This window comes from Anser anser (genome assembly GCF_964211835.1).
Source record: "Anser anser genome assembly, chromosome: 11".
Classification (NCBI taxonomy): Eukaryota; Metazoa; Chordata; class Aves; order Anseriformes; family Anatidae; genus Anser; species Anser anser.
Window position 1 is genome coordinate 11,823,030 of NC_139732.1, and position 14,648 is coordinate 11,837,677.

At 55.7% G+C, this 14,648-nt stretch overlaps 1 protein-coding gene across 10 annotated transcripts in view; it reads left to right on the forward strand.

Moving 5' to 3' along the window:
- Nucleotides 1-14,648, forward strand: part of PLEKHG4 (pleckstrin homology and RhoGEF domain containing G4) — a 94,243-nt gene that overhangs the window by 7,153 nt on the left and 72,442 nt on the right. For 3 of the 10 annotated variants that reach the window (XR_014589135.1, XM_083851941.1, XM_083851949.1), the window contains exons 1-2: nt 447-9,150; nt 13,614-13,811. Coding sequence is in view for 9 of the 10 variants with exons in the window: in XM_083851941.1 (XP_083708067.1) it covers nt 9,052-9,150; nt 13,614-13,811 (297 nt within the window). In the remaining variant the exon portion in view is untranslated. Of the gene's footprint in view, nt 1-446; nt 9,151-13,613; nt 13,812-14,648 lie in introns of those variants that run through there. The other 7 variants (XM_083851944.1, XM_083851947.1, XM_083851942.1 and 4 more) reach the window with 5 other exon arrangements.

The window sequence follows — 14,648 nt, forward strand, 5'->3', positions numbered from 1 at the left end:
GGGGCGGTGTGGGATGGAGCTGGACGGGGCAGCCGGCGCTAATGCCGGGAGGTGGGAAACAGCTGCTCTCGCGCTTCCCGTTACTCGGATGGCACGCCGCACCCTTGGGTGCCGGCCTCTGAGGGTGGTTGCAGGGCCACAGGGCTCCTGTTGGGTGCTTCTCGGGGCTGCAGCCCTGCAGCGAGACTGTGGGATGTCACAGAGCAGGAGGCACAGGCTGGGTGCTGGGCTCTCCTCCTGCCCCGGCCCCTGCCAGCCCTGCCCGGGGGCTGGAAATGGGTGTCCTGCATGGGCACTGCCCCCACGCAGGGCCTGGGGAAGGACAGAGCTTCTTTTCTTCTGCCCAAGGTTGGTGCTGGGGGGTTGGAGAAAGCCCTGAGAGCCCGGCCGGGCAGCAGAGCACCCCATCTCCCCGGGGGGGGGGGGGGTTGCAGGGGAGTCCTGAGCCTGGCTGTGCCGTGCACACAGAGGTGCCCAGGTGAGATCCTGCTACGGACCAGGCTGGTTCCTGATGCTTTGTTCCTGGGGCAGGCTGAGACGTGGGGCCCGACAGCCCTAAATCTCCTGCACGTGTCCTGCTGTGCGTGGGGTGGTCGCCCCACGCTCTGCCTCCCTGAAAGCGATGCACAGGAACAAAGTCCGTGATGGGGGCGAGCAGCTCGCATCGCTGCTTGGCAGCGATTTCCTCTCTCTTAAATGTCCGGCTTCTGGGCTCGGAGAAGCTCGGCTTTCTTTGAGATGAGGTGCCCAACTCCTGGCTCCTACAGCCTGAGCTCAGCTCGTGGGCCTGTCTCTTCCCTTTGCCACCCTGCCTCTCCTCTGCGCCCTCGCGCGCCTGCGTCGGAGCCCTGGCCTGCTGTCCTCTCCTGTCCTGCTGCAGGCGTCTCGCTTTGACTTCTCACCCCAGTCAGGAGAGCTCTTCCTCTCACCGCCAATTCTGCAAGCTGGAGGAGCCTCTGATACTTGAGATCTTCAGCCCCAGTCCTGCCACTTGTTCCAGCGTGAGGCAGAAGCCGCCTTTGTGCGGAGCGGTGCCGTGGCCAGGCCGGGTGCTGAGGTGGGCCTGCAGGCACCAGGTGTCGCGGCTGCGAGGGGATCAGGGAGGGCTCTGTGGGGTCCCTGTGCCCCTCAGGTGCTGCCTTCAGGCCTGGCAGCTGCAAGGAGCAGGGACGGGAGGTCAGGCTGCCCGTGGGGAGAGAACAGACCCGGCTGTGGGTGCTGGCCTCGCCGCAGACACCAGGTCCGTGGCAGGCGGCCGTTCTCAAGGCCCCAGCAGGCCAGAGGCGAGGTCTGTGAGCGGCTGAGATGCAGCTGCAGCTCCGAGCTGTTCAGTTTGGCTGGCATTTCCTGGTGAACCAACCAAGCCCTGCAGGCAAAAGATTTGGATAGAAGCGAACGTGGCTCGGTCTGTTGGCCTGCGTGAGGTTTCCCCGGCGGTGGGCAGCCTGTGGGGCTCTCAGAGGCTTGGCCCCTGCTGGAGGGCTGGCACGGTGCAGCTGCGGGCTGCCCACCTCTCTGAGGCAGGTGATTCCTCGCTGTCATGCTTCAGTGCTGGGGATGTTCTGCTCTGTGTGCATGGTATGTAGGGCTGCTGCAGCTGGGGGCTGCCCAAAGCACCAAATGTGCAAGATACCTTAGGCCAAAGCTGCCCACTTCCACCAGAACTGACTTGTGCAGCTGTGAGACCCCATGGCGCAGGGAAGGCTGGAGCCTGGCTGGGCTCTACCCTGCTCAAATCGTGGCTTTCATGGCTGGGGATCTGCCTGTGACCCCCAGTCAGGATTTCCCCTCCATGGGAGATGGTCAGGGCACAGGAGATGGTCAGGGAACACGCTTGGACCACCCTGTCCCAGCCTGGCTTCTCCTGAGGGATAGTTTCCACCCAAGAAAGTGCAAATCTGTGCTCTCGGGTGGGTTGGCTGGAGGCAAAGCAAGTGAGAGCCCTGCTGCACCGTGGTGATGTCCCCAGGCTGAGGGACGCCTTCCTCTCTGGAAGCTGCTCTTCCACCCTTCATAGGACGATTGCTGCTGCTCTTTGATGGCAGCAGGGGCGCTGTGGACCCAGCACGTGAGGCTCCCACAGCTGTGCCCAGTGAACTTTTCTGGTCTACTCCATGGTGGCACTCTCCGTGCAGGTATGTAGGGCAAGGCGTGGGTGTTTCACAGCTTGTGCAAATGCTGGTGTTGTCCTGCAGACAGGTTCAGGTGGCACCGCTATGCAGGCAGGATGGGTTTCAGCAGAAGAGAGCCTTACTTTTATCATCCAGTGAAGTCTTTTCCTGGGGTGGGAAGGAAATGAGCCTGGGAATCACGAAGAACTTTAAGCATTGGGGATCTTCTTTATTTCTGTGCCAAAGCAATGAGCAAGATTTTGGAGCACAAAGCCCGGAGACGTAATCCTGAGCACATGGAAGTGGTTTGAAAGCATCTTCTCTGGGGTGATGGTTTGTGCCTGATGCCCACCTTCTTTCCAAAATCCCTGGGAAGGTGAACATGCTGTTCCTTGTACCAATGGAAACAAGGGCTGAATGCAGGGGACAGGCCAGCTGCAGTCACATGCAGTTATAACTAGTGGGGATGCAAGACAGCAAGCATTTATGGTGAGATGCTGCAGGTTTCCAGGGAGGAACATGCACTGAGTGTCAGCACTTCCTGGAAATCAGCATCCTGCAACAACCTGCCTCCGGCCATGGCCATGTTTGATGCTGGAGGTTTATCTGGCTCACGGTGGGGCAACACAGTGGGGAAGCACTCTTGGCTTCTGCATAAGCTGTCCCATGTGGTCTGCATTACGCCACGAAGGCAGGAGTGCTTGGTAGCCGCAGGCTGTGCGTGCTGGAGGTGCTGGCTTTCCAGATAGCCCCATGGGAGATGCGCTCTCAGGAGCCACGTGCGTGTGAATAGCGCTGCCTTTGTTGCTGCTATCTTGCGCTGTAAATCTTCTCTGTGATTGCATAAAGAAAAGACCGTTGCTGAAAATGGCCTCCTCCTCGGATTGAAAAGAAATGGCAATGGAACAGTGGCTGCTTCAGCAACAGGTAGGGTGTTGAAGAGGAAGAAGTCCTTGAAGCGAAGCGGGTGCCTATTGGGAGTCCTCTCCTATCGGGCAGCAGAGAGGATCCACCAGTGTGTGAAATGGGATGATGGGGGTGATGGGCAGAGGGGGACCTGTGGTGGGCCCTTTCTGTAGAGTTCCCTGAAGTCTGGATCTTCAGGTTTGGAGGAATAAAGCCATCCTGCTCATCATCTATGGAGACAACCTTGGAAATACACCCCAGCCGTGCTTGTGAAGCACCCACCCGAGGGTGCCGTCAGCGCCGAGGGCACGCTGTGCTCAGCGCACCCCGCTCCTGGGCATGAAGTGTGAGCATGATGCAGGGAAGGGCCTTGTGAGCATCTTGCTGCTGGTTGCTTCGGAAAAGGTTGCCAGCCAGCTCCTAGATGCTAGAGCACAGAGCTCCATGGAGCCAAGTTTGGAAAAGCGAGTGGCCGAACCAGGATCGGATGCGTTGCTGAATGAAGTTTTAAAAGCAATAAAAAGCAAGGACAGCCTGCGAGGGTGAGCTCCCTGCTTGTGCTGGTGGGATGCTCTGGGCTGTGCTTCCACACCATGTGTGATACCTGGCCTGCAGCTCAGGGGAGTGAATGGAGGTGTCCTTGTTGGCTCTGAAGGTTTGGCCATGCCCAGATCTCTCTGCCACGTGCAGTGCCCCATCCCTGTTGGCTAGTTTAGTTCACCTAAAAAAAAGAACAAAACATTGGGCTGTTCTTGTGGTGAGTGCTCCTGGCAGGTTTCGTGCATATCCCACTTTTTTTTTTTTTTTCATCACTGGACACCAAGCTGAAACATTAAGATCAAAGCATCACAGGGTGAATCTAAAAATCTTCCCACTGCTCAAATTTAGCATGGGTTGGGATGCCCAGGATGCTGCTGGGGCAGCCAGCTACTGACCTGATGGAATCAAATGGCTCAGCTGAGGAGAAAAGAGGAGCAGCCGAGGACTGCTGCACGTGCTCCTCGTGGACGTGCGGTAGAGAAAACCTCCGTGGGACCTTGTGGTCGGCCCCAGTAGGGCGAGGTGCTGTAGCTGGCTTGCCTGGCGCGGGGAGGAAAAGCCGACGGAGTTCTGGTGCTCTGAGCTAGGTGTCCACCTTGAGCTTCGCAGCCCGCGCTAGGTGTGGCTGCGCTTGCAGGAGCCTGAGTTCGGAGGCTTCCTTCGCAGGCTCCTCCAGGAGGATCCCTTCCTTCCCCGAGGCTGCCTGTCGAATCTCCCAATAAAACCCGAGCGCTGCCGAGCCTCAGACGTGGTTAAAGGATGTGGATTATTTGCTGTCTGTTGTCATCTTTCTGAATACATTTACCTTTTGAACAAGGTCCTTCTCATACGCTCAGGAGGCTGGTATGCAGACCCGTTAATGGATCAAGGGGAAAAATGCCTGTGGATGTATTCTCCTTTGTGTTTGGGCTTATAACCACCCACGTTTTGGCATACATCCCTTCTGTGCACAAAGATGTCTTTTAGAAATCTCTAGTTCAATCTCCACCCTCCTTTGATATGTATGGAAATAATGGGACACGTGAGACTGTTTTCTATTTGGAAAAAAAAAAAAGGAGCTATAAAGGGAGTAGCTTAAAAGGCCTGTGTTTACTCCTTTCTAGCTCAGGAGTTTAGTAAAAGCAGTGCGCTGAATTTATGACTGATGTACTTAGCTCTCCGGGAGGCGCTCATTTAGGGCTTTGTCTGAATATAGGGGAAATGTTTTCACCCAGCTCTAAGCCCCGGGCTTGGCTGCTTGGAGGCAGGAGGGCTTCAGCGCACGACTGAGTGCCTGTGTCCTTTCCCCAGCCAGCTTTGAGAGTCTTGGAGCAAATTTATCCGTGCAGGGCATGGACTGCTGCTCCTTGCAGTGCCCGGGGCAGAGCTGCCACGGCCACCTGGGCTGCCTGCCTGTCCTTCTGGCTGGTCCTTCCTCAGAGCTGAGGGCACCTGAGCTGGCGTCTGGTCTGCCAGCTGCTTCCTCACGTCAAGGGTGTGCAGGGATTCACTCCTCCAAGGAAAAGCCCTCGCACGCTTACTATTTTCTCCTACAAAGAGCCAGTCCCTCCTGGAATCTCTGCTCTGGCTTCAGAGCACTTTCCTTCCCCCCTCAACGCAGCAGGACTCACGTTTCATGCGCACATGGTCACACAGGCTGCTTAAAGCCAAAAGGAACTGCATCCCTTCTGTTAGGGGATGCTGGGGCTGTAGGGCGTTATCTAGCTCCCACGTTGAGTCTGGGAGCTCTTGTTTAACTGCAACGTGTCCTTTTCTTGGGGGCATCCACCCTCAGTTACGGAGGTTGCAAGAGGTGGAAAATCTGCCCTTGGGAGCCTGTCCCAGCAGCTCGTGCACCTTGCAGGGGAGGGGTGGGATCCGAATAATGGGATCTGGCTGCGGCCTCACGCTCAGAGCTTTTGCAAGGCTGGCAGAGAAGCAATAACCTAAATGGAGACCCTGTGAAGATCGTTTCTGGCACTCATCAGCTGTCCTCCTGAAGGATTATCATTTTCTCTTGGAGCACAGGAGGCTGTCCATCTGTTGTGAGATGCTCCCAGATGGGCGTCTGAACACGAGGTGCTGGTTACGGTCTCGTGCCCCTGCCTAAAAGGTGTTGAAGCAAGCTGACCTGTTTGGCCGAGAGAATGCTTGGTGGACTTTGTGGCTGTATAATCAAATCTTTCATTCTGCCTGCAGCCCTGATATTGGGTAGGAGTCAGACACGGTAAGGACACTGCTGCTCAGGTTGGTTTGCCAAACCGATGCCAACTCCTGAAGCTGAGAGCGGAGCAAATATTGTAACGGATCAGATGAACGAGCTGAAGCAATTTCTTCTGTGGGGTGGCGCAGAGAATGATTTTTAGAGCGTTTGCGAGAAGAGCCCAGTAAGAAAGGGAGTCTGTTGTAAGTCTGTCGTAATGCGCCTTTGTCCTTATGTAGAAGTGGAAATTCTTGGCTCGGTCTGCGATATCCGACAGGATTTAGCAAGCCTTATCCTGCCCTGGTGTCCGAGTCTGTGGTAGGAATGGGGAGCAAGGCGCATGGTGCTGCTTGCTGCATGAGCCGGGGGAGCCAGCGCTGTCCTGGGGACCTCGAGGACAAACACAAACGCAGCCATCGCTGGGCGGTGAAACCGTGGCCACCAAGCCCTTACACTCTTCCAGCATGAGCCTGTTGCTGGGAAGGGTGTTTTGGAAGCGCCCAAGGCTTTGTATCGCGCTGATTACAGCTTTGTTAATTAATTGCATGGTTAGCTATGCCAATGATATTAGAGAAAAAATAAAAATCTGTGCTTAGACAGTTATTTCAGATTAAGGATTTAATCTCTTGGTTAAACTAAACCAAAATAAGCTGGTTCCCAGCTGTAGGATGCTGGCGTCTGCGCAGCCCTTCTCACCCACTTGCGGGCTCTTGTTTCAGCTGGAGCACGTCTGTGTGAGGACGGGCCTTTGGTCTGTTTTTTTTCAGATGCTCTTCAGACACCTGTATCGCCCCCCGATCTATTGCTAATGGAAAGCAGCAGGCCTTTGGGAGCAGGGGCTCTGGATAAGACCTGCCTGTTGCTCTGTTCACTGCGAGCTTCAGTTAAGGGTGCGAAACACCCCTGCAAGGAAAGGCTAATCTCCATTTCCCGGTGCTGCTCCTCTCTGCTGTAAGAGGACTTTCTCGGGTTGTGGGTCTGTCTTTCATCCCCGGTTTGGCCCCTCTAATCTGTTCAGCAGTTGTCAGCAGCTCTTCTGACGTGTTGGGTGTTGCAAGGACAGATGAGAAAGCCGCAGGCCCTGCTCGAGAGAACCTAAAAAAGCTAAAAGAAAGGGTAGAGAGGAGGAACGTGAATGCAGAGCCCTGGTGGAAGAGGTGCCGGGTGCTGTCTGACCACATGCGATGCTCTTTGTTTCGGGGAGCAGTGTTTCGTCGCGGTGGCTCCCCAGGGACAGCAGGGCTGGAGATGGCTGGGAGAGCAGAGACCTTGCCGTGCCAGCAAGGGTCTCCGTGGGTCTGACTCCCCCTGGGGACACACGTAACATCCAAAGCTTGCAGCAGGTCGTGCTCTGCTTTCAGAGCAACCTGGGATGTCCCCCTGGGTGCAAACAAACCAGCCCTGGGCTGGAGGGCTGATGGCCCGGCTTTGGCTCTGCCTCTCGTGCGCTGAGCACGCCCAGACCTCCAGCATGCGCAGAAGCAGGACCTCGGAGCTGAAAAGCAAATACATCATTTTTCCCTTTGTTTAATTAAACGAGAGATCATGAGTTAATCGCTTCCAAGCGCTTGTTTTCCTGCAGCGCCTGGAATGATAATCCCGCGCGCTGCCCAGTAGGAGCTGCTTTTGGCTGCCGCGGCCGCGTCAGCCCGGAGAAGGGCCGGGGAACCGGGGGGAGGCATCTGGAAATGATTCCTCGCACCACTCCCTGCGAGGCTGCCGGGGCTGGTGGAGGCGCAGCCCGCGAGCGAGGCCGGCCCGGGCGAGGCCGCAAGCGTTCCTCCCGAGCGCGAGCGGGTGCTGCGCCTTTTCTCCCCGGAAAAAACTGAAAAAATAGCCCAAAGAGCAGGTAGAGCCACCCGTGGTTATCTCGCAGGAAGGCAGCGTGAATGCCTACCTCTGGAGCTGCAACGCTGACTAAATAGCGCGTTACTTTAGCAAAAACGTCCCGAGGCAGGCGGGGTGCCGGGGCCAGGCGCCCTCCTCCCAGCCTCGCAGCGAGCAGCCGAGGGGGGAGCTGGCACTTGTTCTGGGAAGATTTTTCTCCCTTGAACTCATTGCCGCTGCGATTAGAGTGGCTCAGGAAATGGGGATGGGAGGGTTCTCCTCCCTGCAGGAACAGAGTGGGAAATCTCAAATTTTGTCAGAAAAACAAGCCTTGCTTTTAGCCAGAGACCTTTTTGAACAGAGAAATGTCTCTCTCTCTTTCTCTCTCTCTCTTTTTTTTTCTTCTTTTCAAAGGAAAAGCAGTCTAGCTTCAGGCTTGGTGTCGGAAAGTGGAAAGGGTTCACGGAAAGCCCAGAGGTCTGTTTTTACTGGAAATGAGGTTTCTCACGTCAGCTGAGAGCCGAGCAGCCCCAGCCAAGCGGCGCAGCACGGCAGCCCCGTGCTGGCGGAGGGACGGGCGCACCCGGCCCCGCTCAGCGCCTGCCCCGCGCTCCTTTCCCCCAGTCCCCAAAAACTGGCTGGGGGCCACAGGCAGGCACTGCCCTGCAAACACTTGGAGCTGCTCCTCTTCCCAGTTTTCTCTGTCGCTTCTCCTTTCCAGTTCTGGGGTCTGGGAGGGCTGCACCTTTGCAGAAGCCGTTGGGTTTCCTAGGACCTGGGTTTTCCTCCCCGGGTTGCTCCTCGCCCTGCCAGGCCAGGCAGTGCCGGGTTTATCCGCAGCACGGTGGGATGTGTAGTTCCCTGCTTGGGCTGCTCTGGTAGGGCGTTAGGAGGTGTTTCTCAGGACAGAGCGGCATGTCCTTCAGCTAAATTCCTGCTGTGAGATGAACCCTCAGCACATTGCATGGGCTGGTCCTGCCTGCTAGGAGGGAGCATTGTCTGCCCTAAGCCTTGGGCTCGTCAAACAGCCTGGCCTCACCCTGCTGATAGCTTTTAGGAGCCTTCAGACAACATCTGGGCTGTCAGCGAGGAAGATTTGTGCCTCTTCTTCCTGTTGTCCTTGACCAAGACTCAGCTTTTTGTAGACAGCTGTTCTTGAGCGTGATGCTTCCTTCCAACCAAGGTGGTCAAGTGAATCTAAGGGAGGGTGGGTCCCGCAGTGTTGCAGCCCTTCCCCGCACTGGGCTGCGGTCCCAGGCATGTGCCTGGTGTGTAGCCTTGGGGATCTTCTCTCCGCTCCCTGGGCAGGCTGACTCCTTCGCCAAACCCGTAGGAGGGTCTCCAGCATCCAGCCTTAACTGGTGGGCAGCAGGTCCCAAAGAGAAGTAACTTGAGTCAGAAGGAAATGCAGCACGGCAGGGGTTCCCAATGGTCGGAGCAGCTATGTAACTCTCTGCCTGCCCACAGAGGCAGGCAGAAATTCAGATGAGCGCACCTAGAAAGGGCTGGGGAGCTCCTTGTTACTCCAGATGCCTCCTGGCAGGCTCCTCGCCCATGCTGCAGCGGCTGCTCGCACTAGAGGAGGTAGGTGGGTCCCCTGAGCAGGGCTGTGACTGATCCCCAGCTCCTTTTCCTGCTGCTTGCTTCTTCGTCCTGTGCCGGGGCTGCTGCCAGGCACTCCTTGCCTCCCCTCTGCCCTGCCTCCTGCTCCTCGCTGCGGCTCCAGCTGGGGAACAGGGCACTTAGGGCTGAGCAGAGCTTAGCCACGACCGTCTTCATCCCTCTGTCCATTTCGCAGCACCCGTGGCTCCTGTAATACCATGGAGGGGAGGGATGACCTGTCCCACCCCACTTGTTTCTACCCCTTTGCCACTCGTGAAGCCCTCCTGGGCTCCCCCTGCCCTCCCAGGTGGGACCACGCTGGCTTCTCCTCTCCCTCGCCGCCCGCCGGCCCTGCACCGACAGCCGTCTCCCAGCTGCGGCACGGTGAAAGCTGCTGTGGCCGGACGTGACCTTAACCTGGGCTTTATTTAGCGCTTTGATTTATGGAGGAGTTATTTTAAAAGCCTGTTTCTCTTTTGGGAGGTGTGGCGAGCATGTGGTGGCAGCGTGCGGGAGTTCACGGGCCTCCTGTGCTATTTACAAAGAAGCGTTTGAGTCCCAAGACCCATTTTTTCCTTGGGCAGATGCTCTCTGGCTCGGTTGGAAAGCGCTCCTGTTTGCGTTTGTGCCGGGTGGCTGAAAAGAAGCAAGTGTCCCGTTCCCCATGAGGAGGATGTGGCAATGCTGCTGGAGGTCTGCAGCGCCTGGAGGGGGCTGCGCTCTCCAGGAGGGCCCCTCCTGGGCTTTGCCAGCTCTCCAGGGCCACCGCACTGGCAGACGTGGGCAGAAGTGGCAGTGAGCTGTGGCAGCAGTGCCCTCTCCGTGGATCCTTGCTGGGTTTAGCTAGCTCCCCTCCTCTCAGGACACTGGCCCCTTATCCCGGGTCGCAGAAGTTTCTCCTTGTGCCTGCCGGAGGGGTTGCATCCCCTGCGTGACACAAGGGGTGTAGCCTGTAGATCAGACGGGCTGCAGACCAGATTTATTGGCATCTGGAGTGCTGGATGCTGTCCCCTCCTCTTGCTGGTCCATACGAGTTCCCCGCGCCTCCAAACCCCAGCTCCTTCGGGTGTGTGGCAGCGGGCACTGCCCGCGGGCTGTAGGTGCGCCCCAGCGTGAAGCAGCAGGACCACGCGGCCTCCTGCCGAGGTCGTTCCCACAGCTCCCTCTGCAACCCCAGAAGTTAATCAGTACAAATAAGCAGCCCCGTCCGTGGGACTGCAGATTGCTTTAACAAGTCCCCGATCGGAGGCCGATCTGCTGCTGCTGCAGGCTCCGAGCTCTGCCCTGTTTCACCCTCTGTGTCTCAAGGCGGCCTCTGAGCCCCTGAGGCTCTGCAGTGCCACATCCTGCACCCGGGCAGGACCCGGCCCTGGGATGATGGTGGCCGTGAGCAGCAGTAGGTGGCATTGCCTCTGCGTTGCCTCTGCATTGCCTCTCTGTCCCTTCAGAGCCTGCACAGGTATCGCGACATCACGGTGCGGTGCAGCTAGAGAGATGTAGAGCCTCTGCGAGCCCTGAACTTTACAATGGCTGCAGGCTATGGTTATTCTGTATTTTACTAAAGGAAGGGTAATATACGGCTTGGTTTATTTTAACCTTATAAAGGATTTTTGATTTGGTGCCAATGTTAATAATTGTCTTGTGAAGGCTTCGCTCAGGCAGCAGGAATGGTGTGAGAACCTGAGAGCAATGCACTGACTCATGTGCAAATATTTTTACTTCTTTGTTTTATTTGCAATAGTAAACGAAATTCGTTGTGTGTGGGGGGATTATTATCTGAAAGAATTCTGCAAGAGGTATGGGGCAGAAGGCAGCACAGAACACTCCCCCCCCCAGCTGGTTTTGGCTGAGGTTTTGAATTTGTGTACAGTAGAGGGTCAGGTGGAAATTTTTTTCAACTTCTACCAGCAGTAACGCTGCTGCGATGCTGCACGAGGCCTTGGCTGGGCTCTTTGGAGCTGGGTGAAGACGAGCTTTATCTGCAGGGGCACAGACACTTGCCGGGACAGGTCTTTGCCTGGTGCAACAGAGGTTACTGGAGCTGTGCTCGCCTTCGGCTGGCTGTGCTTAGCCTCTGTCATTTCACAAGAGCGCAGGAGAGTAATGACATCAGGCACAGAACGCTGCTCCTCAGTATTCAGCAACGTGAGGTGGATGTCCAGGTGGGAGGAGGCTGGGCTGGGTACCTGTTTCCCTACCCTACGGGCCCCTCCATGCCTTTTTTTAGCAGGTCCAGGATAACGTGTAAAGGGAACACTTCTATTTAGGCTGTCTGTACAGTGCATCCCACAGCTCCTGCCAGACTGCTTTCTCTTCTTCCATGCTTCTCAAATGCTGTTTTCCCCTCGCACCTTGTGTGGGGATGGTCATGACCAGAGCTCTGCAGAGAGCAGGCTGACCATCAGCTCTGGCAGACTCCTCTTGAGCTCCGCGATGTCTAAGGGAAGATTTTCTCTGAAGCCTTACTCCTGCAGTGAAGGAAGTGCCCGGGGACTTCCAGGCTTTTCATTTCAATTAAGAGAATGAAAGTTGGCGTTTTAAATTGCTCTTTTCTGGGAGGAAAGAAGCTTGTTTAAAACAACCTTCTGCTGTTTAGTATTAGGGCTAAACACTCAACCCTAGCATTCAACACTTGTCAGTGTGTGCACAGGGCTCCTGCTTTTTGAGTCCTTGGGTTAAGAATATGAAAAATAGTTTCTTACCCTCTGTTTATCTGGTTACACTGACCTTGAGGGGTATTGCAGGAGGCAGCTGGTTGCGAACACTTTAGGTGCTTACTTGCTGCCATTTAGCCTTGCTTGTTGCTGACATCAGGAGAAAGAGCAGAAAAAATAATGAAGCAGTGCCACGGGCGGTTCGTGGTTTGCTGTCACCCACATTCTCCAAGTTTGGCTCAGGGAGGGATTGTGGAGGCATTCCCTGGATGTCCTCATCTCTCCCATCCATCTCCCATGAGGGATGTCCCTCATCTCATCACATGCAGCCCTGCATGCTGTCCTGTAGGAAGGCTTCACAACCAAGCAGTGAATTCATATTGTGCTTAAAATGCGCAACCCTCTAAATGGGGAATTTAAGGATCGTTGAGCTGGGCAGCTGGGAAAAATGGGAAGGCTTGTGTGAGGAGCATCATCTCTGCTGTGGCTGCAGCTCCCTTCAGCTTCCTTGCTCTGAGGCTGTTGCAGTTTCTTAAGCCAGTGTCTGGAGGGATGGATCCCTTCGAGTGGAAGAAGTGAAATGGTTTCCTTCCTCCTGATCCATCCATCCTACTGTTCCCCGGTGGCAGCATGAGCTGTTGTGGCACTGCTTTGTTTAACTTTCTCTCCAAATCTTGCTGTGGGACTGAGGTATGTTTTCAGGCATGTCCATGCAGCTGTTCCTGTTCTACAGGAGGCTGTAGGCTTCTGGGCCAGAGGCTCAAATGCTTTCGTTGTCTCTAGTGAAAGGAGGTGGATTTATATCAGATGAGAATCTGGCCAGACACCTGAGTAAACTTTCATTTGGTTTTGTAACAAAACTCACTCCCACTGGCTTTAGGTTAGCCAGAGGGGTCTCCTCTAAAACAGAGAGGCAGGGAGGGATCTTGATCCTCTCTGCAGATGTGTGCGGATTGTTTTATTTTCTGGCAAGCTCTCTGGACTTGCACCCATGCAGTAGAGCAGAATTTGGCCTCTGGCACTGGAATCGGTTCTGACACTGCGGGCAGGCTCTGCCGGGCAGGCTCTCCAGAACAACGGTGGGAGTTGTGAAGCCGTCGCCTCTGATCCCTGAGCAGGAAGCGGGCATCGATGTGCCCACTCGGGCCCTAAAGGCAAACCCGCAGATCCTCTTGCGAGGCATCTCTCACTGCAGAAAGCTCCTGGCTCCTGGAGTGAGCTAAAAAACGAGGAATTACGCAGGTGAGTGGCTTTGGCTGGTACCAAACAACTCTGGCATCAGACTTCAGATCACAGCTCGCTGAGGAGTGTCAGCGCAACCGTTGCCCCTGCATCTCTCCTTGGCCTGCAGAGGGTCGTTAACACTGGGCTTTAACGCACCTGAGCGCCGGCGGCATTTCCAGCCCTGGGTGCCTGAAGCGCGGGGCTGCCGATCCATGCGCCCCATGACACTCGCGCTCGCTCGCACGCACTCACGTGCTGCGGTAATGGTTTAATAGCAGCCCCACCCAGCTCAGCCAGAAGGACTTGCTGCGTAAGCAAAAGCAGGGAAATCTCGCCTCTGTGCGCAGCGCTCTGCGAGCGCTTCACTCGCCTTTTGGGAGAGGTTTATTTTTTTTTTTTTTTAATTCCCTTCACCTGGAATCGCCGGTGCCAAAAGAAACCAGAAAGGACGGCAGTTTGCTCCTTTGATCCTCTCTGCTCCTGCGCTGGGAGGTGGCTGCGCTCCTGGTGTAGGGCTCGCCGGGGCGTACCACGCCGTGGCACCACTAACGCTTCCTCTCTTGGCAGGACTCGGAGTCGCTGGACGGTTGCATTCAGAGTACGTTATCGGCACTCTACCCTCCGTTCGAGGCTACCGCAGCCACTGTTCTGTGCCAAGTTTTTGATGTGGTGGAGAAGACGTACCGTGGGGATGGACTGCGCTACCTCATAGACTTCCTGATTCCAGCCAAGCACATCCTGCAGTGCATTCAGCAGGATGCCTGTGTGAGTATAGCCCGCTCCCTAAGGCCTGCTAGGGCTTTGCTGCTGAGCCTTCTTTCTGCTCGAGTGTGTAAAACGCCCGGCAAAAGGTGCTTGCATGCGTACGGCAGCCTAGGTGGGAGGGCAAGGCAGACAATTAGGAAACAGTTGAGAAATTGCTATTGAAAGTTAACCTTGCCGAGATCAGATGTGGAGCGGTGCCCTCGCTTTCTGTAACCAGGAACGCTAAATGGGAGGCTTCGGGGTTGAGCGGGGAGGATTAGCGCAGCCTCTGCGAGCTGTTTGCTGGATACGGCTGGTACGGCTTCTGACCCCAGCTGTTCCCGGGCCGTGGGGATGAAGCTGTCAGGAGGACGCTGGCAGGAGGACGCGCGGGGCGAAGTGCTGCCAGTCGGTGTTTTTCCCAGAAGTTTGGCTCCCCTTTGATGGTTGCTGGAACGGTCGCAAGGCTCAGTAGCCCCGAGGAGTCACGTTACACTTGCTGCCAGAGCGAGTCCAAGATTAATGTGCTTTACTGTTGGGAGGCTTAAATGTTAGAAACGATGAGTCAAATGCCTCCATCACAAACTTGGCTCAAAGTTTGCAAGATTAAAAAAGAAAAGAAAAGGGCGGGGGGAACACCACCTAAGACTAGGCTTTGTTCTAGTTTTTTTTTATCTTTGACTGTAGAAGGTGTATGTGGCCAGGTTTTCAACAGACCTCCTCATGGCAGGGGACTTTTGGGAGGAGGAAAAATAAGTAAGTACAAGCTGAAATAGTCAGATGCTTATTTCTCTGAAAGAGGTGAAGTGCTGAGGGGGGACACCCGTAGCGTTCGATGGATCCAGGTAACAAACCACG